At 43.7% G+C, this 23,970-nt stretch overlaps 1 protein-coding gene across 14 annotated transcripts in view; it reads right to left on the bottom strand.

The window, feature by feature from the left end:
• PKHD1 (PKHD1 ciliary IPT domain containing fibrocystin/polyductin) overlaps positions 1–23,970 on the bottom strand; it is a 412,643-nt gene that overhangs the window by 363,216 nt on the left and 25,457 nt on the right. For 13 of the 14 annotated variants that reach the window (XR_006885298.1, XR_006885299.1, XR_006885297.1 and 10 more), the window contains exons 14-27: positions 23,300–23,441; positions 20,281–20,395; positions 18,986–19,264; positions 17,531–17,620; positions 17,345–17,435; positions 16,442–16,584; positions 14,969–15,096; positions 14,022–14,197; positions 11,113–11,251; positions 9,046–9,173; positions 6,552–6,736; positions 5,515–5,637; positions 3,925–4,030; positions 3,153–3,428 (exon numbers count right to left, since the gene is read on the bottom strand). Coding sequence is in view for 11 of the 14 variants with exons in the window: in XM_046639693.1 (XP_046495649.1) it covers positions 3,153–3,428; positions 3,925–4,030; positions 5,515–5,637; positions 6,552–6,736; positions 9,046–9,173; positions 11,113–11,251; positions 14,022–14,197; positions 14,969–15,096; positions 16,442–16,584; positions 17,345–17,435; positions 17,531–17,620; positions 18,986–19,264; positions 20,281–20,395; positions 23,300–23,441 (2,121 nt within the window). In the remaining 3 variants the exon portion in view is untranslated. The remainder of the gene's footprint in view (positions 1–3,152; positions 3,429–3,924; positions 4,031–5,514; positions 5,638–6,551; positions 6,737–9,045; positions 9,174–11,112; positions 11,252–14,021; positions 14,198–14,968; positions 15,097–16,441; positions 16,585–17,344; positions 17,436–17,530; positions 17,621–18,985; positions 19,265–20,280; positions 20,396–23,299; positions 23,442–23,970) is intronic. The other variant, XM_046639694.1, reaches the window with a different exon arrangement.

The raw sequence follows: 23,970 nt of genomic DNA, 5'->3' as shown, positions 1-23,970 counted from the left end.
GCAGCTTAAGTCTGATCGTGTTGCTTTTTCACTTAAAATCCTCCAATGCCCCCATCTCACTCAGAATAAAACTCAATATCCTTTCATCGTCTCTGAAGCCAGATGATCTGCTCCCAATCTTCTCATACCACTGTCCTCTCGCTCAATCTATTCCAGCCACGGTGACCTCCTTGGTGTTTTTGCAATAAGCTGGGCTCACTCTGACCTATGACTTTATCATTTGATGTTCCCTCTGCCTAGAGCTCTTCTCCAAGATTTCCCCAGCAGTCATGCTTGTGCTTCATTCGTGTCTCTGTTCTCCAATGTCATCGTGTCATTCCTCCAATGTCAGTGACCATCCCATCACAACCACCACCCTCTCTGGCCCTCTCCCCCTGCTTAATTTTTCTCTTACACACATAATCGTCACCTCCATGAGAGCAGGGACTTCGTTTTAATTTACTGTATCCCCAGCATTAATAGTGCCAGGCACACAATAAGAGCTAAACAAACTGCTGTTATCTTTATTATTGTTGATGTTAGTTAATAATAAAAGTTGCAGGGGTGGTGACACTGTGCCATTCCCATTTGAAAGTTGAGCTCCCTCACAAGAGTCCATACCTAGCCAGAAGACAGCTCTATCTTAGCACAGAAACGGGCCAAGGAAGCACGTAAGGCAAAGCCAAGATTTTCCTCAAAAACCCTTTCAAGGGTGCTCCTGTATTTGGGCAAATGGTGCTTTAGAATATTATTGATCACATCACATCACATATAAAGCTATTCTGTAAATTCTTTCCTGATAGGCTTTGGTCTGGTTCTCTTTAAATCCCCAACAGCAGGGGCCCGCCTGTTGGCACAGTGGTTAAGTGCACACATTCCGCTTCAGCGGCCCAGGGTTCATCGGTTCGGATCCCGGGTGCGGACATGGCACCACTTGGCAGGCCATGCTGTGGTAGGCATCCCACATATAAAGTAGAGGAAGATGGGCACGGATATGAGCTCAGGGCCAGTCTTCCTCAGCAAAACGAGGCTAATCTTCCTCAAAAAAAAAAAAAAAAATCCCCAACAGCAGCATTTCTCAAACTGTACTATTCCTAGAAATCACCTGAGGATTCTGTTAAAATGTAGATTGATTCAGGAGGTCTGGGATGGAGCCTGAGGCTCCGCATTCCTAACAAGCTCCCAGATGATGCACATACTGCTGGTCTCAAACCACACTCTGAGTACCAAACTCTTCAGCATCTAGCACAGGGTTTTGCGCCGGGTGGCTCAATCAGGGTTGATTGACTGATACCTGTTGATACTAAGTAGGTGGCAGGCCAGAGGAAAGGTTAATAGGGAAACTTGAAATCCAGCAATAAGGAAAGTAGCAGCTAGAGCGTCTCCCCTTCCCCTTGCTCTTACTAAAAGTTTATTTGCACCCACCCGACATTATCCTCTCTGAGTTTTCCATCTTTTACTAAAATATAGAAGGATGATGTGCAATCCTCCCAGACAAATCCCTTCACTGCGTACCGTTGGTACAGCATGCCATGATAGGGTGACCAACTCATCCTGGTTTGCCTGGGACTTTCCAAGCTTTAGCACCAAGAGTTCCATATCCTAGTTTTAAAACGAAAAGTCTCGTGTCCTGGGGAACCCCTCAGTCCCAGGAAAACCGGGACAGTTGGACGCTGTGCCTGTGCAAGGCACTCTGTATGGGGAAACAAAGATGACTGAGTCCCATGTCTGCCCTTGAGGGGTCTGCAATCTAGTGGGGAGCTAAAGAAGGCTTGTGTAGCCTGAACTGCAAAGGTAACTTATGAGAAGATCGGAGCCCCTTAAAAACCTAATGAGAAGACTATTATAGGCCCTAAACTCAAACCAATAGTTATTAGGTTGATACAGAATACTACCTTTTATCCTGAACACCACATATCATCTGGTCCCTTCCGGGAATCACCGAGAAATAAGAGCAAGCTTGATCTGGTTTTTGTGCAGAGATGAGGAAGGGTGGGCCTCGTAACTCGCTCTTCTAGGCAAAGTCAAGTCAGAAACGAGCTGTTCCTTTGAACAATGAGTCTGTGGCCAGCAAACGCTACTTTAAAAAATGTTCTAAATCACAGTTCTTTGGCCAACACAAGAAAGAAAGACAAAATCCAGGGCATTAAGGAAAGGAATTTCATACTCTAAAAATGATATGTTAACCCACAGGAGCATCAGTGTTCCCAAGATTCATGCAATCTGGCCAGGTTGTTTTTAACTGGTCATGTCCCTCCAAAAAGCATGGAGAGATCCTTGGTTTCCACAGCACTACGATCCAATGTACAGAGCTGACGTTGCCAAGCCCCGTGCCCTCTGTATACCCCACTGCACCATTGGTAGTTGGCTCTGCATGCTAGCCAAGTATCAAGTGTATGTCAGTTTACAAACATCTGTGAAACAGCCTTTACATGCAAAGCTCCTAGTGAGTAAGTCTTGTACTTCACATTTCCAAATATTTTTACTTTTCAAGGGCCTTTCCCACCTGTTGGCTCATTTTAATCTCACACAAAGCTAGGAGGCCTGTAAGTTAAGCATCATTGGGCCCATTGTATTGCTAAGATTGCATGGCAAGGTAGAAGCAGCAGCCCGGGTGGCATTCTAGCTCCTCTTTCCCCTGGAAAGCCTTGGGCAAGTCATTCTTCCCTTAAAGCCACCACTACCTCATCTGAAAAATGTGGATAGTAATTCCATCCTTCAGGCAGTTGTAAACATTTAGGTGTGTGATTGCCTAGAAGGGGTACTCAATAAATGTTCCTGTGCCTATTGTCATCACCATCGGGAAACTAAGTCCCACAGAACTGAAATTTTAAGGTCACACATCTGACTTTGGTGGGAAGAAAACCCAGGCACATGTCCTAATTCCCAATCTAGTGTTGTTTTTACTAGACCACATTGTCCTGGTGACTCAGTGACAGACCCAATTATGCCTGACACCATCAGCCAAACTATGATCCTTTACGTGTCAAGTGAGTTCATTTAAGGGCTCAAACTTCTGTTACTCATTAGAAGAAGTGCTGATGGCAGAAAACAAAAAGCTGTGAATCATAGTGGATATGGAATTTATTACATGGCAGGACTAGATTCCTGCATATTGACAAGAACACCAGCTTCAGAAGGTCAGATGCAATGTGGGGTCCTCCCCAGATTACCAATCTCTGCAGCTCTGGAAGGCTCCACGGCATCCAGTCTGGGTTCCACGTTTAGGAAGAGGCCTCCTCCGCTGGCATTGATGGCACGACCAGAGGGTCTCACCAACATCGAGATCTGATGCACTCCAACAGGTAGCAGGTCTGCCTGACAGACCACATTTGTCTGGTTTGAGAAAATAACTTTGCAACTTGTTTTGTTCACTGTAACCTGCAAGGCCTTGTAGTCACCAGAGAAGCTAGTTCCAGTAATATAAACCAGTAGGTCCGTGTCACCATCTTAAAGGAGGAAAGAAATTGAAAGAACAAAATCATCTTTCAGCGATACCACTTGATTTAAGAGAATTCTCCCTCACATCAAAGGTTCACTCCCTCTCACCTTCCCCTCTCAAAATTCAGGCTGTTGAATGCTGCCTCCACTATTGGACATCTGCATTTATTATTGTAGCACACAGGCCCCATGTTAAATTTTCTCAAACTAGTGCTGAGAGATCACTAGTCAATAAAATTTGTGGAAAAAAATCAAAATAAAGAATATTTCAAAACAAGAGACAAAGAGAATAAAACATTTTAACTCATCAAAACCCACTTATCTCCATTTTAGATCATGCCCATATCATTTTGATTGGCCAAAAAATATACTTTCTACTGCGTCACTAACACCCACCCCATGAACTGACACACCTTCTATCCGCCCATCAGTAGGTACATGGCCTCTAACAAGTCACTCTGAGTCTACAGTTCCTGCCCATCTCAATGCCAAGTCAAACCATACCAGGAGAATAGCACACCGAATGGACCCGGGGAGTTGACACTTCAAGGTATCGGAAAGAGCAGGAACCTGAGCAGTGAGCGGGGATGTCATTCACTCGCACAACCACCTGAAATGAGGCAAAAGAATTAAAAGGAAATGTACGCATTTCATACGCTCAAGAGTATTCATCAAGTACTTGTGAACTCTGCCGAAATTTAAAGGTGTTAATGATCCACTTATTCTCTTTTTCTTTCTTGTATTTCCCAGTAATAAGCCCTAAATAGTAATGAATAACTCAAACATGTTAGGCTTTATTAAAATGATTATAGATATGCTGAAACCTAATGTTTCTGCAATTAAGTATGCTAAATCTTGAGTAAATTCCCTCTCTGTCATATAGAAGAAAATTTAATAAATTCAAGCTGTGCAAGGACTCTTTATCACTCTATATTTTCAACTGGGTACCTACTTCCTGTGAAAAGCCTTGTCTTTGCAGGTAAATGCCAGCAAAGAGGGCACCTTCCTTCCACAATCACTACATGGGTGTATAACTAGATTAGGGTGTATTTGGACAATCAGCTTTGGGTGTTTTTTGTCCTAGAATGGTAGGTCCCCAAGAAGAGACTATATGTCCTTCCCTCTCCCTGGGGCTAATGTTAATCCAAAGAACTCTACAATACTTGGAGATGAGGGAGGTGAAAAAGATATGACTCATGTAATTCTCTACAAATAAAATAAGGATTAAAAGCTCTACGATAGTGTTTGCTCATGGAGGGAAGAGTATCGGGATGGCATGAAGGCATAGGTGATAAAGAACCCTTTGATTTTATCTATAATGTTTTACTTTATTCATAAAGACAAAAAAGATAAAATAAATACATCAAAATTTTGGAAATTGGGGCTGGCCCAGTGGCATAGTGGTTAAGTCCACTTTGGCAGCCTGGGGTTTGTGGGTTCAGATCTTGGGTGCAGACCTACCCACTATTCATTAACCCACGCTGTGGCGGTGTCCCACATACAAAAATAGAGGAAGATTGGCACAGATGTTAGGTCAGTGATAATCTTCCTCAAGCAAAAAGAGGAAGACTGGCAACGGCTGTTAGCCTGGGCCAATCTTCCTCACACACACACAAAAAAATGTTGGCAATTGTGTGAGTACCCAGGTGTTGATTGTACTATTCTTTATAGGTTTTGTATTTTAAAATTTTTTCAAATTAAAAGCAAATGACTTGTAACAGGAGTATGGGCAGATGGGAATGAGAAAAAGACATTTGAAGGAGAAAAGGAGTGTACCTAGATCACTTACTTTCTACTGCCACTGTGGGAGGTATAAATCATATGTAGCTACAGAGGATCTCTATTTTTATGTTTCACAATAATAGCATCAATAAGTACAATAATAGAGTGTTAATGGATGGTTTTGTGTACAAGGCACTTATATTTTCTGAGTACTTTCCATTCCCTGTGGAAGTAGAAAGAGGACAGCCACAATTGTCTCTGTTTTATGGATTAGAAAACTGATCTTTGGGATTAGTCCAAATTACAAATCAGGGAGGGGCCGAGATAGACTGGAAACTAGTACTTACTCTGTGAGGGCCCATCCTCTCTCACCTGAGGGCACCGGTTGGCAGTAACCAACATGTCTCCAAATATGGGTCCAAGAAAAACTCCGCCATCATACACCACACGAGTGGTCGCAACAGGGTTCACTCCAGTTAGATTTTCATCAGAGACCTGAGATGGTTACATTTCTGGTGAATTCTGTCATGGAATAGAAGTCTAATCTTGATTAAAACAAATTATAAAGGGTCTTTTCACATTCTGTTTAAGATAATCAGATAGCTAGAAAGTGGAAATGCAGTGACAGTAGATTGATATCTAGAAACTCAACAGTAAGTAATGGCTAATGAAAGCTCCAGTCGACTAGAAGAATATTTATTTGCAAGTAAAGTTGCCCCAAAAGGCACAAAAAACCATCCTCTCTCTAAGTCTTGAGATATTGTGTTTCTACGTGCTTTTCTATTTTATATGTTTGCAATCCAAAATATTGAAATAAAACGTAAGGAAACAGTGCCATGAGATGACTCCCAACCTCCCTTCATCTCCACCCAAGGATTTTGTTTGAAAACCAGATGACCCACAATACCACATAACAGGGATAAAATTTTATCCTGAGTTTCGTTTTATAATAACCAAATGCTAGATGATCATTAGATTATTTTTTAAAACCCTAAATATGCAAGAGCATCTGGTTTTGTCATTATCCAAAGACAGCAAATCCTTTTCTAAACTTCCTTCTGCTGTGCCGTCTGCCTGCATGATAATCTGAGTCAATCACATCTGTTTAAATCATCCAATAACAGACGTAGAATTATCGAATGGTGGACGCTGGCCAACACCTTCTCCACCCAGACTGAGTTAGGAAAGGAGAGGTTGGGTTTAAATTGCTTTATCAGGGATATGAGACACAAAAAACATCTTGAAAACTTCTAGAAAGAAAGCTCATTGAAGCCTTTTACTTGAATATTCCAACAAAATTAATAATTCATGACAGTTTTCATTCATATAATCCTGATGCTTTTTTTTTTTTTTCACAAAATTGTTGCGGGGCATCAAATCTATACCACTCAAAGGCACATCATACATACCCTGAGGAAATTGGGCAAGTCCCCAACTTGGGTGGACCAGGAGAGAGTCCATACACGTTCATAGCAAGACTTTAGATCCTCCATCACACTGAAGTCACTGACATTGAGGTACCTGGCTGTGAAGTCGTCAGCATTGTTCCGTAACAGCTTGTAAAGGTGACTAGCTGAAATATGCACAGGGACATCTGTGGGAGAAGGTTTTGATACAGAAAATACAGACACTAATTACTCTACCTCACAGGGTCTCATCATCCAGGTAACAGAGAATAAATGTCAGGATGCCTACTAAATATGCAAAAGACCCTCAAGTTCAAAATACAGCTTCAAGAGAATCCCCAGTGCAATTAAACCATTTTTTCCTAAGGCCAGTACAAGTAGTTGCCCATGTCTTATATCACACTATCTTTCATCAGTATCACATCTGCAAACAGAGAGCACAGTCATATCAGACAAAACTATCTCAAATGTCAACTCAAAATGTAAACTCCAGACACCCCAATAATGCCTGAAAGTCTAATTAGATATTGGGTTTTCCTTGGAAAAACTTAGTGGGCCCTGTGAACAGAGAAAAGTTGGCCACCTTTCACAGGCAGTGGCGGAGGCACACAGCAGCTGACACCCATAAAAACTTCGCCAACCCAGCTGAGGAATGTTGGCATTTAACTTTGGTTTCTCTATTAGAATTTCCTTTAAGCCCAACCACCTGCTTCCCCATTCCGCTTTCCCACAGAGAAATAAAAACACTCTGTACTTAAGCCTTGCTTGTGTTTGAACCCTGTCTCATGCTTTACCAAAAGTTTCCATTTCATTAGCTACTCCCAACAGCCCTGTGAGGTGGGTCGCTTGGGGATCCTAATGCCTCCTTTAGAGATGAAGAAAAGGAAACCCAACGAGATTCAGAAGTTTGCCAACCAAGTGAAACAGGTTTAGATTAAAACTCAGGTTGCCTCTACCTACTCAAGAGCTTGAATCCCACACTGTCCTGGAGTGTTAACAAAATATCACTGTATTTCTAAATGCAAACAAAATTCTCATCCTTTGAAAAAAGACTGATCTACATGAATACATAATTTGAGGGTCATCATAATTTCAAAAGGCCAGGTTAAGGCTGGCTTTCCCCCGGTTTTCTTGCAGGCAGTGCTGTGGGGAGCATCAGCAACAGAACATAGTGGCAGGAAAAGTCTGTACAGACAGGCTGCAGCTCTCTCATTCATGAGAAGGGAAACACAGCACAGTGATGGACTTCAGAGAAGCAGGGCATTGTCGGCACTTCTTCACTCATTCATCAGATTCCAGCAGCCCAGGGGCCAGCAACTTTTCCCAAGTTACCCTGTTAGAGTAAAAAACGCCACTCCATTCCTCCCACCCAAGAAGATTCCTTGCAAGCCCAGCATCTCTCTGCTTGGGAGGACAGAAGACTTTTGGACCATGTGCCAATTTTTATCCAGCCGCTCTTGAGGTCTCCTGAGCCTCCTTTCTGCTTCCCTTATGTTCTCACCAAATAAATAATATATAATCACTTCTAATCCTTGTCCTTTGTGAAATGTGTCTGTTCTTGAAGATTCAGAAGCTGTTGTACTCTCCTGGTGTCTGAAAGCTCTTTCTATGTTTGTTATGACCACAGAAATCCTCAATAGAACATGGTATCACCATGGAATTTAATTCGGAAGGACCACAGCTGCCATGGATCTCGGCCTAAGAAACTTTAGAGAGAAGAAGACCAACCTGAGAATCAAAGACACAAGTTCACAGCCAGACCCTGCTATCGACTATTTGGATGACCTTTGGGCAAACCTCAGTATAGCGGGCTAAATGGTGGCCCTCAAAAAGATATGTCCATGTCCTACTCCCTGGAACCTATGACTATTACCTTATAAGGCAAAAGAGTGAATATTATGTTATAATGCAAAAGATGTGGTTAAGCATCTTGAGAAGAGGAGTTCATCCTGGATTATCCAGGTAGGCCCTAAATGCAATCTTATAGGACTGAGACAGAGAGAATTTTGAAACAGAAGAGAAAAAGGCAATGCGACCGAGGAGGCAAGGGCTGGAGTGATGCAGCCAGAGGCAGGGAATGCTGGCAGCCACCAGAAAATGGAAGAGGTGGGAAACGAATTCTCCTCTAGAGCCTTTGAAGGGAGCGCAGCCCTGCCAACAACTTGATTTTGGACTTCCAGCTTCCAGAAGTGTGAGAGAATAAATTTCTATTGTTTTAAGCTGCCAAGTTTGCGGTAACCTGTTAGGATAGCCCCAGGAAGCTAATGCACTGGTTTCTGCATTTATAAAACTAAAAGGGTTGGATCATACCAACAATGATATGTTATTGTTATTGTCCAGATCTTTGATTTTAAGAAGGTCATTTTCAGACACTGGAAAATAAACAAAATAGTTGTAAGACTGGCACCCTGCCTGACAATCTCACAGGATGGTGTCTGCCTGGGAATGCCCCTGAAAATACAAGTGAGAAATCTTGCACCCCCAATTACCCCTTTACCAGGAATCACTGTATTAGAAAGTTGGATGCGAAAGTGTCCTCCTAAAGGCAGACTTGTCCTCTGTAGTCTCTGTGTTGTCACGTGGACTAGCCCGGATCGTTCTTCTGCTCCTTCAGTGGGCACAGAGCTGTGGCATGTCAAAAGCAAAGCATTAACCACAGAAATCATGCAGAGGTGCCAATCCAGACAGAACACAGCTCTGTCTCAAAGACCAGGTAGTCCCCCATGTTTCCAGACATTGAACTCAAGCTCCCAGATATGGGTGCCCCTCTCCCATCACAGCAGGAAACATGTAGCATAAATGTTAGGCTTCTTTAAGAATGGTCCAGCCTTCCCCTTCACTGATCCTGGGAGCACAGGGACCCAGGTGAAGAGCGATGGCTCTGGCCTCCACCGCTCTGGTCCCGAAGCACAGAGTGGAAGGAGAACGTGGTATTCTCTAACTCCATTTGCAAAGGTCAGGTGAGAAGGCAGTGCCCTGTTCCACAGACACCTCCCCAGTCAGGAGCCCCAGCTGACACCCAGGCCACTCCATCTAGCTGAGTTCTTATCTTATGACTGCCCGCCTAATCTTGCTTTTAATACGAAAAATGGGTCAAATACATCATAACACGCCATTAGAGGGAACACTGCTCAGCCATTAAAAACCATATTTTAGAGGAATGTTTAATGATACTGGGAAATATTCAATTTATACCACCAGGGTGAAAAGGGCATGTTGAAAATAAAGTATATAATGTATGGTCCCAATTTGAGGTTTAAAAAGTAGATATGTACATGTATATATGTATACAAAAAGGCAGTTAAAGTAGAGATGCAACGTGTTAATACAAGTTATCTCTGAGCAGAGGGATTTATGAGTGATTTGTATCTTCTTTGAAGTGTTTTTCTGTATTTTCCAAATTTTCAACACGAACATTTATGATCTCTACCAATAATATTATTTAAGTACCACATACGGATGTGCATACATACAACCATACAGAAACAGCCAGAGTGAAACTACGAGTGTTGGGGAGGAATCTAGGAGAGGTCAGTCTGAAGATCATCTTGCCTTGCCTAAGAGGCTAAGCGACTTGAGGAAAACTCAGAAAGGAAGGTTATGAGGACCACTCTAAGTATGGACCTGTTCAGAGTAACCTGAATTAGCCTCGATCGTTTCCGAGTTCATAACTTTGGCCTCTGGAGCTCGACCGCAGGCTGGCTAATATGGCGGCTCCGTCGCCGCCACGGAAGCTCTATCCCTCCGTCATTCTGTTGATGGTTTTGCATCTTTGCTGCACAGAGGACCATGGGACACTAAGTCAAGGAAAGTGGAGCACAGATTCAGGCTTTCTGTACCTGTCTTTAATACACCCTCCCAAGCGTGGTGTGTTAGAAAGAGATGGGGGGGGGGGGGGGGGGGAAATTTTAAAGGCAGAGCATCTCAATTCTTCTCCTGCTACTGGGGCTTTAGTAAAAAATTTAAAGAATGAATTAGAGCATACAAGCATTCCACGAGCTTGGAGGAGCCTGATCCTTAGTTACCGCTTTGTAAACTGTGACGGGGAACGTTTGACTAGTAAGAAGAAACGCTTATGGGGTGCTAGTGCCACCTGGTGGTGAGTTCTTAGAAACAGCTGTTTCTGTTCCTTGTTTCATTTAGCCTCAAATTCCAAAAAGATTAATATATAGGGAGTGGAATGAGGGGAGCAAACAGAAAACAGTGGTAATGTGAACCTCTGAAAAGCATAAAAATACAACTATTTTTAAACAAATTCACTAGAAACTAGTTCTCAAAGTATAGTCCCCAAACCAATAGAATCCGTATTACCTGGGAGCTCATTAGAAATGCAAATTCTCAGGCCCTGCCCCAAACCTACTGAATTAGAGCCTGTGAGGTGAAGGCCCAGCAATTTGTGTTTTAACAATACCTCCAGGTGAGTCTGATGCTGCATTCTTAAGATTGAGAATCGTTGTTTTAAGCAACAAGACAGGTAGCTTTTCCTGATAAAAGTCCCACCTCTGTTTTGCAAGGCCAACTAGCAATCCCAAGGAGGGATAGGTGAGCAAAGACGGCTCCCTACCTTGCGCTGATGAGCGGGAGCTCTGGGCCACACCCTGCCAACCAGCAGGTTACATTGTAGACTGGAGGGGATCCCACCACAGAGAGCGATTCCACCAGATTCCCGCCAGGGCGAGCTGTTCCAGAGTCAGCTTGAGAAACTAGAGGCCAATGATCCAATTATTATCAAGTAAATCAAGATGGAAGACCAGCTGTGTGGAAAGTCCCACCAGGAGATGCTGAGTTACTTAGATCTCAGCATACGCTGAAAGGACGCCTATATAACTGCTGCCATGAAGAGCAGAGGAAGGGGAAGCAGGAGTTTAGTACCAAAAGGATAATACAAGGTCATGGTGTAAGGAGATGAGAGCTAACTCCACAGCAAAGTTCAATAAGCCCCAAGCTGGTCAAATATCACTCTCCACACTGTTGGAAGCCCCCCCACAGATAATCTGCTGCAATGTGAACTGCCCCCCTTTCTTCTTTTCCTTCCCAAGTTCCCTGACAGCTCCAGGATGTACAGCTGATCCCCCACTGAACACATTAGGCACATACGGGGAGTACTTGAGTGTTTATTCACAGCGTGGAGTCAGCATGTGTGCAGAAAGAGTGCAAGCTTTGAAAGAGATCCCTGCTCAAATCATGATTTTCCACTTCTATTGGGTTACCATTGGCTAATTGACATAAGCTCTCTCAGACTCCACTTCTGATTTGTAAGGTGGAAATCAAGACAGATATCGATCTAAATGGCAGAGAGAGTTTAGTGAGATGGCAGATTTAAATGACTAGCACAATACATTTCAATATCTTCTTCTCCCCTGCTAGGCACTATGATAACTTCTTCCCCAAGACTGTACAATGAAGACAGTGAATAGTTCAAAGGCAGTGTCTTTGCACACCCAGTGCTTTGCACAACACCAGGCACAGAGTAGATGCTCGGCAAGCGTTTATTTGCTCAGCTGGGTACAGAGTCATTGAAGGTTTGACTCTGGGGTCAACAATCTCTAGGTTCCAATCTCCCCACATCCCAGCTGATCTGGGGCAAGATGCTCAGCCCCTCTTAGCTTTGGTTTCCTCGTCTATTAAGTAGGGATAATAGGACCATCTTATGGGTTCTGAGAACTAAGTGAGAAATAAATGGTAGCTCCCACTAGATAAAGAACTTTCTGAGAGGACATTAGGTGGGAGCATATAATCAAGTGCTAAATTGATCAGATAAATGTCAGACAATTAGCTATGAATATTGAGCCAAAGTGTGCAGAGTTTATGTTGCCATGAAAGGATCCCCAAAGGAAAGTCACTGCCAGCAGGGTAACTAGACAAAGAGGGAAACAGATAGTCTACCCAAGCCAGCTCCAGCTCTTTCTTGTCTCTGCCTTCTCCCTCCCTGCTTCCCCCACCCACCCCCCATGCCCACCTCACCCCTAGATGGTTCCAGATCCTGCAGCATTTGGTGGCGGGGGGGTGGGGGGGGGGGAGTGAGAAAGGGCTCTGGATGCTGGGCTGTGATGCTGGAGAGGAGAAAGGGAAATAGCACCTGCTATCTAGTCCTGCGTTCCCAATCAGTGGGTTCAGCGTATGCAGTACTGATGCCCTCAGCCCTTTGGGAATCTGGGCAGCACTTGGGGGTCACCAAAGGATCCCGCCAGCTGTCTTAGGCACCAAGAAATTCAGACAGTCACCCCAGGACACCATTTGAATACTGTTTTCTAAGTGTGCCAGAATAAAGCAGAGTTTGAAATAAGCAATGACCCATCCTGACTCAGATGCCCCCAAAACACTTAAACCACTGAAACATACAAGAGATGGAATTTTGATGAGTATCAAAGACAAGGTAATTCAGGGCTGAAAGAGAGTCCCCTTGCCACCCACCCCTCAGTTCCCCTGCCCTCAGCTCTGTGATTTTCAGGCAAAAGCTTAAAAAGTTGCACATTTGGAAAGCAAATCCTTTTCTCCTTGGAGAGAGAAAGAAAGAAAAGCTGTGAAAAGCAGGAAAGCTGAGCCCCAAAGTCATAAGGGATTTGAGGGAAAAGAGAAAGTGAACAGAATTTGGAAGCCTGGCAGCCCCAGAAGCAAACTACCTCATTCTCTCCAGGCCGTGGGCCTCTCTTCCCCCGGGTGGGCATCATATGTGGCCAGCCTCAGGAGGACCCTGATGAGCACTTTGTCCCTAGGCTTTTAGACAAGCAAAGCCAGGGGGGATGACTGTGCCCAAGCCCAAGCTTTCTCAAGGGAGAAGGGGGCCAGGCCTGAGCTCTGAATGATGAGGGGCAGGAGTCTGGAGGGGCAGAAAGCAGGACAAGCCCATTCTCCGGAGGATGTGGCTACCCTCTAACTCTCACTGAGTCTGTCCTAACGGTCATAAATCAGAACTTTAGCCCATTTACAGGGCCAGATATTGCTGTGTTCTGTCCAGCACTCTGTATGACAGATATTAACTGATGGAGAGGTGGAGAAATCCTGCTGGCCTAACAATAATGATGATAATAGTAGCAATAATTGCTTATATTTACTGAGCACTTACTAGAGGCAGGACCTATGGTGAGTGCTCAGTTAACTCATTATACTTCAGTTCATTATACTTCAGTTGGTCTTGACAATAATCCAATGAGATAGGGCCCTCATTATGCCCATTTCATGGATGAGAAAACCAAAACTTCTCAGCAAGAAAGTGGTGAATCGGCGTAAGAGCACAAGCACCAGAAACAAGAGCAAGCATCGGGGTAAACAGGAAAAGAAAGGAGACTAACTAGGGAGATACAGGGGCCAAAGGTGCACCACCCCAACTCCATCTTCTTTCTAGGACCCAGGCAGGCGAGATGGAGAACCGCCTGTTCCCTCTTCATTAAAAGAAAAGCAGCCCCTGACAGAGAAGTTTGAGGTTGCCATTTGATGGACAGTCCCACGGAAGAGGGGGGATTTGATGATCACCTGTTAGGTTTGTGTCTGCAATAACAATTTCATCCACGTAGAACACGCCTGGCTCCTGAGACAGAGGGAGGAGGTCAATCAGGTGAACCAGCGCGGGGGAGCTTGCCAGAGGCGGCTGCAGATCCGTGGAGCGATGCACACAAGTGTTCCAGAGGTCAGTGCAAGTGAACTGCCAGCTGGAAAACATGTGCAGAGAAGAAATGGGCCTCTCCCGTTAGAGCCCCAGTTCTCGAACCTGGGGGCTTGCCTGAGGACTGCACAACCAAGAGACAGACCCCAAGAACCCCTGCACCCAGACAGTCCTGTGTGCCACAGGTACAAACGTCCATCCAAGACAGGCTCAGCTCAGCTTGTGAAGGCACACTAATGAGTAACATTTAAGTCCATCATTCATTCGTGACACTCCACGTCAGTAGTATTTTCAAATTACAATATAATTGTTTGTCTTTAGCAGATCATATGTTAGTCTCTAACCACAGAGATTAATACCCTGGACATTACTGAACTCATTGAGGTTTTAAAACCGCTTACAAAACCCATAAGAGAGATATGGAAAGAGCACCGAACCAAGGAGTCAAGATGCCTGAATTTTATTCTGGTCTTCGTTCACTTGCTGAATGAACGTTGGTGAATCGTAAGTTCTCTGGGCCCCGCTTTCTCTCATCTGTAATGTCAAGGAATGTTCTCTAAAATCTCTTCCAAATATGACGTTCCATGATTCTATCCCTATGAGAATATTAGGCTCCTTCTAGGAAGTGTTATATTCCTAACAACTACCTGCTCTTAAATCAAACTTCTTTGTCGAATAAAACGTGTTCAGAGCCCCAAGTTAGAGTCCGAGGCCCAAATATAGGAAAGAGTTAGTGCCTTATGTGAGCCGCTATCCCCAAGAGAGCCAATCCTCCTGGCTGGCAGCATTCCCACCACACCTCCCCAAGGCTAGCTACCTGTTGGGACTGGTCCCCTCGAGTCTCCAGTCGCAGGTAATGTTCTTAGCGACATTTTGAAAGTCGACTGTGAAGGACACGGTCACCTTCAGGATCGTATTCATGTGACCTTTGTAGGCCATGCACAACTGTGGACACCAAATAAGTGCTTCAGCTCTATTTGTGCAGAAAGCAGCCTTTCACACAAGGTGCAATGAGGAGAGGCCACCCCCCAGAGCCCCGCCTCAGGCTGTGAGAGAGCCAGCCCAGTTCCCACCTCCTGGAGCTTACCAGTCTAGCTGTAGAGACAAAGAGTTTAGAGTAAATTATTCACCCAACAGAGAGTTATTCAATGCCTAGCATTGTGCTTGCCAGTGAGGATTTTCAAATATTTCAATTAGAAAACCGCTGTTCTGACCCAGTTACCTGTGCCACCTTGAGCAAGTCACTTAACCTCTCTGAGCCTCAGCCCATTAACTCTTAACTCCCTGGCATCCTTGGCTTCTAACTCTGAGTTAAGTTAAATTGTTTGGCATGAGTAGACGTTAGAGAAGAATTTTTCATCTTCGGCACTACTGACATTTTGGACTGGATGATTCTTTTCTCTGGGGGGTTATCCTGTGCCTTGTAGGACATTTAGCAACATCCCTCGAACCCACTCACTGGATGCCCATAGCACTCCCCGAGTTGTGACAAGCTGAAATGTCTCCAAACGTTGCCAACTCTCCCCTAGCAGGAAAAATCACCCCCGTTGGGAGCCTTTGCTGCAGAGGAAAGGCTGGGAGAAGGGTGTGCGCCAACCTGAACCATTTAGTCCCAGCTCCCACTGTCGTTGAACCAGAAAAGGACTTGAAACCAACGCCATGAGGTCAGCCACCCCAGTAAGGCTCACTCTGGTTCCCAAAGAGCAAATGAGCTGCCCTCTTTTCTGAAGGATGGCAGAGCTATTGATGCAAAGGATATAAGAGGTATTCAAGAAATGTGTCAGTCAAGCCATCAATAATAATAACTATAGTAAACAACAATAATTAGCCTTAACTGAGTCCTAACCACTGCATAAGCACTTTACCAGATTATCTCATTTAATCTTCACCCAAATCCTGAGAGGTAGACCACATTATTACCCATTTTACAGATGAGTAAACTAAAGTAAGACACTGAGGGCATGCAGGATATAGAGTCAGAATTCAAACCCAGATGGTCTGACCATAGAGTCTGCACTCCCACCTAGAAAGCAAACAAAACACTGGAGCATATAAAAGTTCCATAGGTCCCACAGCTAATACAGAGGCATTTCCACATGACAACTAACTAATGGAGGACGAGGGTGTCTGTTCACATCTAAGCAGCAGTTAGGAAACCTAGGACTCCAGCCTGAAATGCCTTGGGCAAATCATAGCCATCACTCCTCTTGCTCCGGTTTCTTCAGTTGCAACCCCAGAGAATGACCCCTCCCCACCCGCCTCGCCTGGAAGCCTGAGGCCTGCTACTTACATGTGTGTACTGATCTAGCCGGTAGCCCCTCTGGGCAGCTGGGGGTGTTAGGACAAGGTGTCGAGGCTGATAGAGGCTGAACCTCCCACAGAAGGGCTCTGTCCCACTGGTGAGGTCCCCATCCGAGCTAGAACCTTCTGGGCCTGGATGCAGTTCAGATAAAATTGGAAGACAAGGGCAGATGTTAAAAAAACAGAGCTTCCTAACATGTGTGCAGGGAATTGGTTATGGGTTCCCGTGATATTGGCCCCTCAGCCCTTGGGCAAGCTGGGCAGGTTTAGTGTGGCCAGCACCCCTAAGCGTGAAGGCTCCAAGTATGAGAAACCCATCTTGTCTGCCCTAGAGCATCAAAAATATGTTTTCATTTTTTATGTGTACCATGACATGAAAAACTGTTGAGAAGCAAAGAAACAAGGAGTGTCACCTGTAACTTAGTACACCTCAGTATTCTAAAACATACCTTCAGATTTTTAGAATTTGTTAAGACTCCTATCTTATGTAATAATCCCTTTATTTGAGATGCAATTTGAATTAAACAAGATTTGCACTGTTTTGCTGTTTCCCATCTACACCATTTGCCCTTTTCCCACCATGCGGCACGTGACACAGTTCCTTAACTCTAACTCTCAGCATCCTCATGTCTAACTTTGCTCCACCTGACAGCTCAGGAGGGATGCCTTTTCTTTCTCTGATACCCACACCAAGCAGCTCCCTCCCAAGCATGTAGCCACTCTCTTGGACACTCAGTGTCCAAATCCAGTTTTCATATCTTCATTTGACTCTGTTAGCCCCTTGGAAAGGAAATGAAGACTGTTCCCATTTTACAGGAAAAAAAAAAAAAAGAGAGAGAGAGAAGACAATGATGGAGAAAAGAGTCAGAAGCTGTCAAACCAGGGACAATACCTTCTTCGAATCCAAGCCGGAATAGAATGTTAGCAGAAAGGGGTTCCAGTTTGCATTTGACTGCCAGTAACTCCTCAAGGGCTGTTTGAATCTGTTAAAAAGGAAAATTACCAGGAGTTCATACCATAGGTGTAAAGACCGCCCCTCTCGGTCCCCCACCTCTCATTATTTGAAGAAAGTTCCCACCTGATGGGCTGTGGCATTTGCAGGGATTGGCTGGCTAGAGACATTGTCCCAAGTAAGGAGGAAGTTCCCTCTGCCAGAAACAGTCAGCATCTAAAAAGTCAAGAGTGACAGGACGAATTGATGTGTGTGGATTAAGCCACAGAGACAATCGAGGAACACAGGACATACTTCCTCAGCTTGCTATTTTCTTTTTATTATAATTTCAATTTTTTAAACTCACTATCATATAGAAATTTCTGGAGAACACAAGTGTCATCACCTAATGAAAACTTTGCTTGGAATAATATACATGTCCATGTCCCTATTTATCCATGCCACCTCCTCCCTTCTCCACAGAGTGTGAGACTGAAACATTGCCATTGACTGACCCACTTTTAGCCCCTTTCACTGAGGACTCTCCCCCAGGGGTGGCCAGGTAGACAGAAGCAGCCACATGACATGCCACACTCTCTCAGAGGCCTATTCAATCTCTGCTTTGCTTCCAATACATTCCCCGCCAGGCACATGATACTTCTGTTATGGAGTAAGATCTATCATCTTATATCATTTGTTATTTTTAATCTCTTACATTGCTTGTCATTTTCTACTTTGTTCCATGGTTATTTGTGTACATGTTTTACAATTAGGCTATAAGTTTTAAAAAGGTAGAGTCCATATTGGTCATCCTCGTACACCAAAAAGGGAACAACAAAAAGTACACCAAAATTGTTCAACAAAAATATGGGGTACTGAGCCAGCCCTGATGGCCTAACGGTTAAAGTTTGGTGCTCCAGCAGCCCAGCTTTGCTTTCCGGTTGCGAAACCACACCACCCATCTGTCAGTAGTCATGCTGTGGCAGCTGCTCGCATAGAAGAACTAGAACAACCTACAACTAGAATGTACAACCATGTACTGGGGCCTTGGGGAGGGGAAAAAAGAAAAAAAGAGGAAGATTGGCAAGATTGGCAACAGATGTTAACTCAGGGTGACTCTTTCCACACACACACACAAAAATATATATATATATATGGGGCACAACTGAGAGACCCAAAGGTCTTGGCCTTTACAAAGTAGACTTAGAAAACACAGCATATGGGAAATAGAACCTGAATCAGTCAAAAAGCTATGGAATCTCGCGTGCATGTACACACACATGCACACATAGGTGGGGGTGGGTGTCTGGAGGACCTTATTCCCACTCTGGGGAATCAGTTTCCAAAAGAAGGTTTACCTGGAACTTAAATTCCTAAAACTAAGTCCATGAGTAAGGTCATCTCCATCGTAAGACTTTGCATTTGTTTTAAATGTCCTCACAATACTATTGGAGAAATACCCTATTTCTTTGGCAGCAGAGTTATCATTACAACTCAAATCTCCTGGCTCCCACCTAGAGATACTTCCACTGGACAAGACTATATTCCTTCCAGAGTCCAGCCCATGAACCTAGCCCCATGGGATGGGGAAAAGACACAGACCTGGATTTCTGGAAGTCTCTGGGCACGAATTCGGATCTGATGCTTCTCCCGGAGGTAAGTGCTGACCACATCGGGATTCAGCCAGGTGTTGTGGATCTGGACCCCAATTCTCATCCCCCTGCTGGGGGCTCTGCCATGATGCTCTGCTTCCAGGTAGTACCTGGCTCCACCGAACAGCTCCAACTTAGGGGTCTTCTGTTGCCAGGTCCCTTCATTCCCCTTCTGCTCCCAAGAGTCAAACCAGTCGTCAGTGCCCACCCTGATGGAAGCCACTTTCACCTGTGCCCAAGAAAAGATCACAATCAGCACTGAAGTTTCTAGGCATCTCATTCTCAAACAGCAAGGGTCTGGACAGCTACGAACAAGGGATTTTTGGATTGGTCTGCCTTTTCCAACAGGTCAGCCCAGTCACACTAGGGCCTGTGGCTGTTTATGCTTCTCCACCTCTCCTTTTCTCTCTCTCTCTCTCTCTCTTTCTCATTTAAATAGTATTCAGATCAAGCTGGATGGGCCGGTTTAGAGCAGAACAGCCAACCTGAAACCCTAGGTTTCTGTGGTGCTGTGGATAAAGTATTATTAAGCCCTTTAAGATACCTAGAAGGACTTGACCACTTCAAAATCTGTGATGTTTCTCCAGCCAACTAGCAAAGCAATTTCACAGAAGCATGTTAATAATTTGAGAAAAAAATATTGTGGTTCTTTGTCAATGGCGCTAGTGAATTTTGGCTGTTTGCTAAAAGCACCTTTTCTTATCCTTCAAAGCTGATCAGGAAATTCCTACATAAGACCAGCTTATATCCCTACCCAAAATTAGTGGAATAATCACAAGTTTTGGAGTCAGACAAATCTGGATTTGAATCCTAAATATTCCTCTTCTTATCCATGTGACCCTGTATTGGCCATACAATCCTTGTAAACCTCTGTTTCCTCATCTGGAAAATGGAGATAAATGTACATAGCTCACAGAGAGGCTGTGAAAATTAGAGACAAGGTATATAAAAGACGTGGCATAATGCCCGGCTGACAGTAAGTGCTCAATCAATGTGCCAACACATTCAGCCAAATTCTTTTCCAACAACTAAAATCATGTCAATTATATCTCAATGTTTAAAAAATTTTAATGAAAAAACAAACCCCTTCCCCCATCCCCCACCCTTCAAGATAGATTAAAATCCCTGTCTCTTAATGGCATGTTACAACTATTAATAGAACACGAGAGCTTTAGTTTTCATCCTTTTGGGTTTTTTTCAGGATTGGAGGACTGGGGACAAGAAAAAGGAAAATGATGGGAATACCTTGGTCCTTGGGTCCTCTGACCGACTGAAATACAGGGTCGCTTGGCTGTCTGCCTGGATCCAGAAAGTGTAATTATTTGTCTCGGGGGCCACAAAGAACCCACTGAGCCGAGCTCTGTAAAGCAGAAGAACACAGAGAAGTGAGGGCAGCCAAGGCCTGAATCACTGACCCTACAAATGGCTGCCCTTGGCCTTTGGTTTTCTTTATGGTCATGAGGAAGAAACACTTGACTCTTGTGCCACGTGATTGGCCAGAGCACTCTGGAAACAGCTATCCCGTGGCCCCTGCCTGTCTCAGTATCTCAGCCCATCTCCTCACACTCGCCACAAATCCCCTGCAGGGATATCATCTTCAGCAAGGTTGTAGCCGCATCACAGGGCTGTCTGGAGGCTTAGCTGAGAACCTTCCTCACTCAGAGCGTGGGGCCTGGCCCATGGGAGGAGCTCAGTCAATACTGAGTACTATTCCTCTCATTAGAAATAAAGAGAGATCACCCATCAGAACTGATGTGACTTGGTCAAGAACTCTTGTTACCTGTCTCCGACTCCAACACATTCGTCCATCGTGAGGTATACTGACTCACCCCTCCGACTGATGTCAGACAGCCATTTCACATGTGTGCATGTGTGTAAATGTAAGTATATGCAGATAATCATAAATTAGCAAATATGTATCCTGCCAAATAATCCTGCTTGACTTCTGGACAACACATGCAGTTCTTGATGAAGGAAATAAACAAAGTGAGAGACTTGAAATGGCTCCAAATGATATTAAGAGAGGCTTCTCTCTTTTCTCTCCCTCGTGGCAGACATTAACTTCATAGAAACAGATGTGTGTCTATGTGAGTTTCCACAATACTGGTGTGTCCTCTTTACAATACCACATTCCTACAGGTAAAGAAGAACGTGTGCCATCATGCAGCATTGGTGGACTTATGGAGAAGTCATGAGACTTGAAATCAGAACAATTCAGAGCTTGGTCCTGCCACATATAACCTTACAAGATTGGAAAAACCACCTTACCCATTGAAGACTACGGTTCCTCATCTGAAAACTAGATTATAAATATTTCCTCAGTTGCTGTATCTCATGAAGCAATTTATCTTAGAAGGCGTGGGACACGGTAATAAGTCAATACGTAAGAGCTGAACCGAACAAAATCAGGAGACACGCTCGGATGCACTGAGGGATGCCTTGCCTTGCTGTGTGGCTGTACATGTGTGTCACAAGGCTGGTCACTCCTCGAGGATAATGACCTTGCTCTACACCTTCTGACTCTCACAATGCTGGACATAATGTTGAGTTTAACACAGGTGGTCAGCAAATCATTTTTACTCATTTTGGGGTTTGCTAAGTAAGTGATATTTCACCAAAAAAATAATTTACTCTGAGCTTACCAAACACCTCAACACCTGCAGAGTATTTTTCCAATTAAAAATATTATAATTCACAGAGAAAAATCAATTGAATGTGTTGACAATTTCTAATCACAAGACATGACCTGCAACTTTTAAGAAGATGGCAGGCAATTTAATGAAACATTTTTAAAATAAGACCACATTTTTTTAAATGCTTAAGATAAATTCTAGTGACCTTCTTTTAGAGACAGATATGACTAAGAAAATGATTAAACTACCTCAATAAATACCAAGAATATTTTCTGAAAATAGTTTTTAAAATAACTATTTAAAGATCCATCATTATAATAATTTATCAATCAATAAATATTTGTTTTTTATTTTAAAAATGTTGAATATTAAATAAATGAATGACAGAAAGAATGGAAAGAATTGCTATTTGGTTTGTGGCCTCTGAGAATGGAAGTTAAAGAGACATACCCTATAGGTCATACCATACAGTCAGAATGTTCTTTCGTCTTTTGAGGTGGCCTGACTCTCTCCTTAGTGTTCCCACACACACTGAGTATAGCTGAAAGGTTTTCCTTTTGACATGATTACCAGCCCTCAAAAACTATGCTAAAGATGCATTATTACGTACCACAAGGGACCACAAATTATTGCCACTTTAAAACCATATATTGATAGTTAAATATCTCATTAGTAAGACTTCCAGAACAATAGAAACTCCATTCTGCTCACAGACTTCCTTCCCTACTTGGCTTCTTCAATGTCTGAAATTCCCTGAACAGGAAACAAAGCCTTTCATTCCATAACAGAATTGAAGTTTAAATCCTTGGGGTTAGTTACAGAATGACTGGAGTTCACTCAGGACTCATGGCCAGCCTCTTTGAGAACAGTTTTGAAAGGAGAAGAGATCCAACACACAGTAAAGGATTCATCCTTATATTTATATACACATATACATACCCTGAGAGCACACCAAGGAAACAAAAGCAATTCTCTAACTTTTTATATTTTTAAGCCCATGTTAGAATACTAGAATTTTTGGCCACATCCTTGAAGGGATTAAAAAGACTCATAACAACACTAAACAGGAAAACCATAACCACACTGCAGTCACTACTACAGAAAACCATGTCTCCTAGAGCCCATTGGAGCCTCCCCTGCTATACACCAGCCATTGTGTTGACCTTCAGCACTGAGTGGTCGTTCCAACAGTACTGTTTGCTGCCCAGCCTATGCTCCCTCATACGTCTGGGGAGAAAAATGCTTACATCTTTCTTTGGCATCAGCCAGATATTAGTTTCTCCTTTTAGCGTACCTGCAGCAAGTTTTGCCCTGCCCTCTATCAAATCTCCTGGCCTACCTAGCTCAATGTTCTGATTGATAGTCATCTCCAAAGCAGATTATAAACTAAACTGCAGAAAATACAAATTTTACCTATTGATCAAAATTCAACATGCACCTATAATGGACCTGTGGTACACTGGTGTGACCAACACCAGTTGAGGACAGTGATCACATTCTGCTGTTATTGAATTGCTGGATGTTATCAATTTCCCCCTGGAAATCTCATTGCTTACTTCTCTGTCTCCTGGCCTCAACCTAGGCTAGGAAAGATGCTTTTGATATGGACTCCCACTTTTCCTACAACATACCTGAATGGTTGCCCTTCCTTTGACCAAAATCCAAATGGAGAACTGGCATTAGGGACAATCTGCCACCTGTACCCAGGGGTGGCTTCAGTCAGGTCCAAGCCCTCAGCAGCATCTCCAACTTCAAAAAGAAGTCCTCGATTGCCTGTAAGACAAGTATATGTCATCAACATCAGGGAGCATTCCTCCCCAGATTGGGAACTACTTTACTGCACATTAGAGAGTGAAGATAAGCCAGGTACTATCTCGAAAGGTGAGTCAACTGAGACCCAGACGGAGGGTCTATAGATAATACAAATGTTCTGGAAAGCAGAAAATGCTGCTTAGTGTAGGATTTAGCCTCTTGGAAAGAGAGACTTGACAAGGAAAAGATTCTCAGAGGAGCAGAGAAGACTAGGGAGCTGCTTTTCATGGGAAAGTCTGGAGAAGAGAACCAAGTCCTAGAGAAAATGTGAAAGACAAACGCATGCTCATGGAACCCAGAGTGGACTTCAGGATCTTTTAAGGTTCAGTTCAGCCTGTTCTCCAAAAAAAATGGGCAATCTTTAAATTTTTCATGTCATGTCCTCAATTTCTGGACCTGCACGCAGAGCAAATTACATAGCATACGGTCATTATTTGACATTTTAAATGATGCTGCACTAATTAATTTGTGTTTTATATTAAGCAAACTC

This window comes from Equus quagga, chromosome 15, assembly GCF_021613505.1.
Source record: "Equus quagga isolate Etosha38 chromosome 15, UCLA_HA_Equagga_1.0, whole genome shotgun sequence".
In the NCBI taxonomy this organism is placed as follows: domain Eukaryota; kingdom Metazoa; phylum Chordata; class Mammalia; order Perissodactyla; family Equidae; genus Equus; species Equus quagga.
Note: the sequence above shows the minus strand (reverse complement) of the source record. Positions and strands in the feature narration are given on the sequence as shown.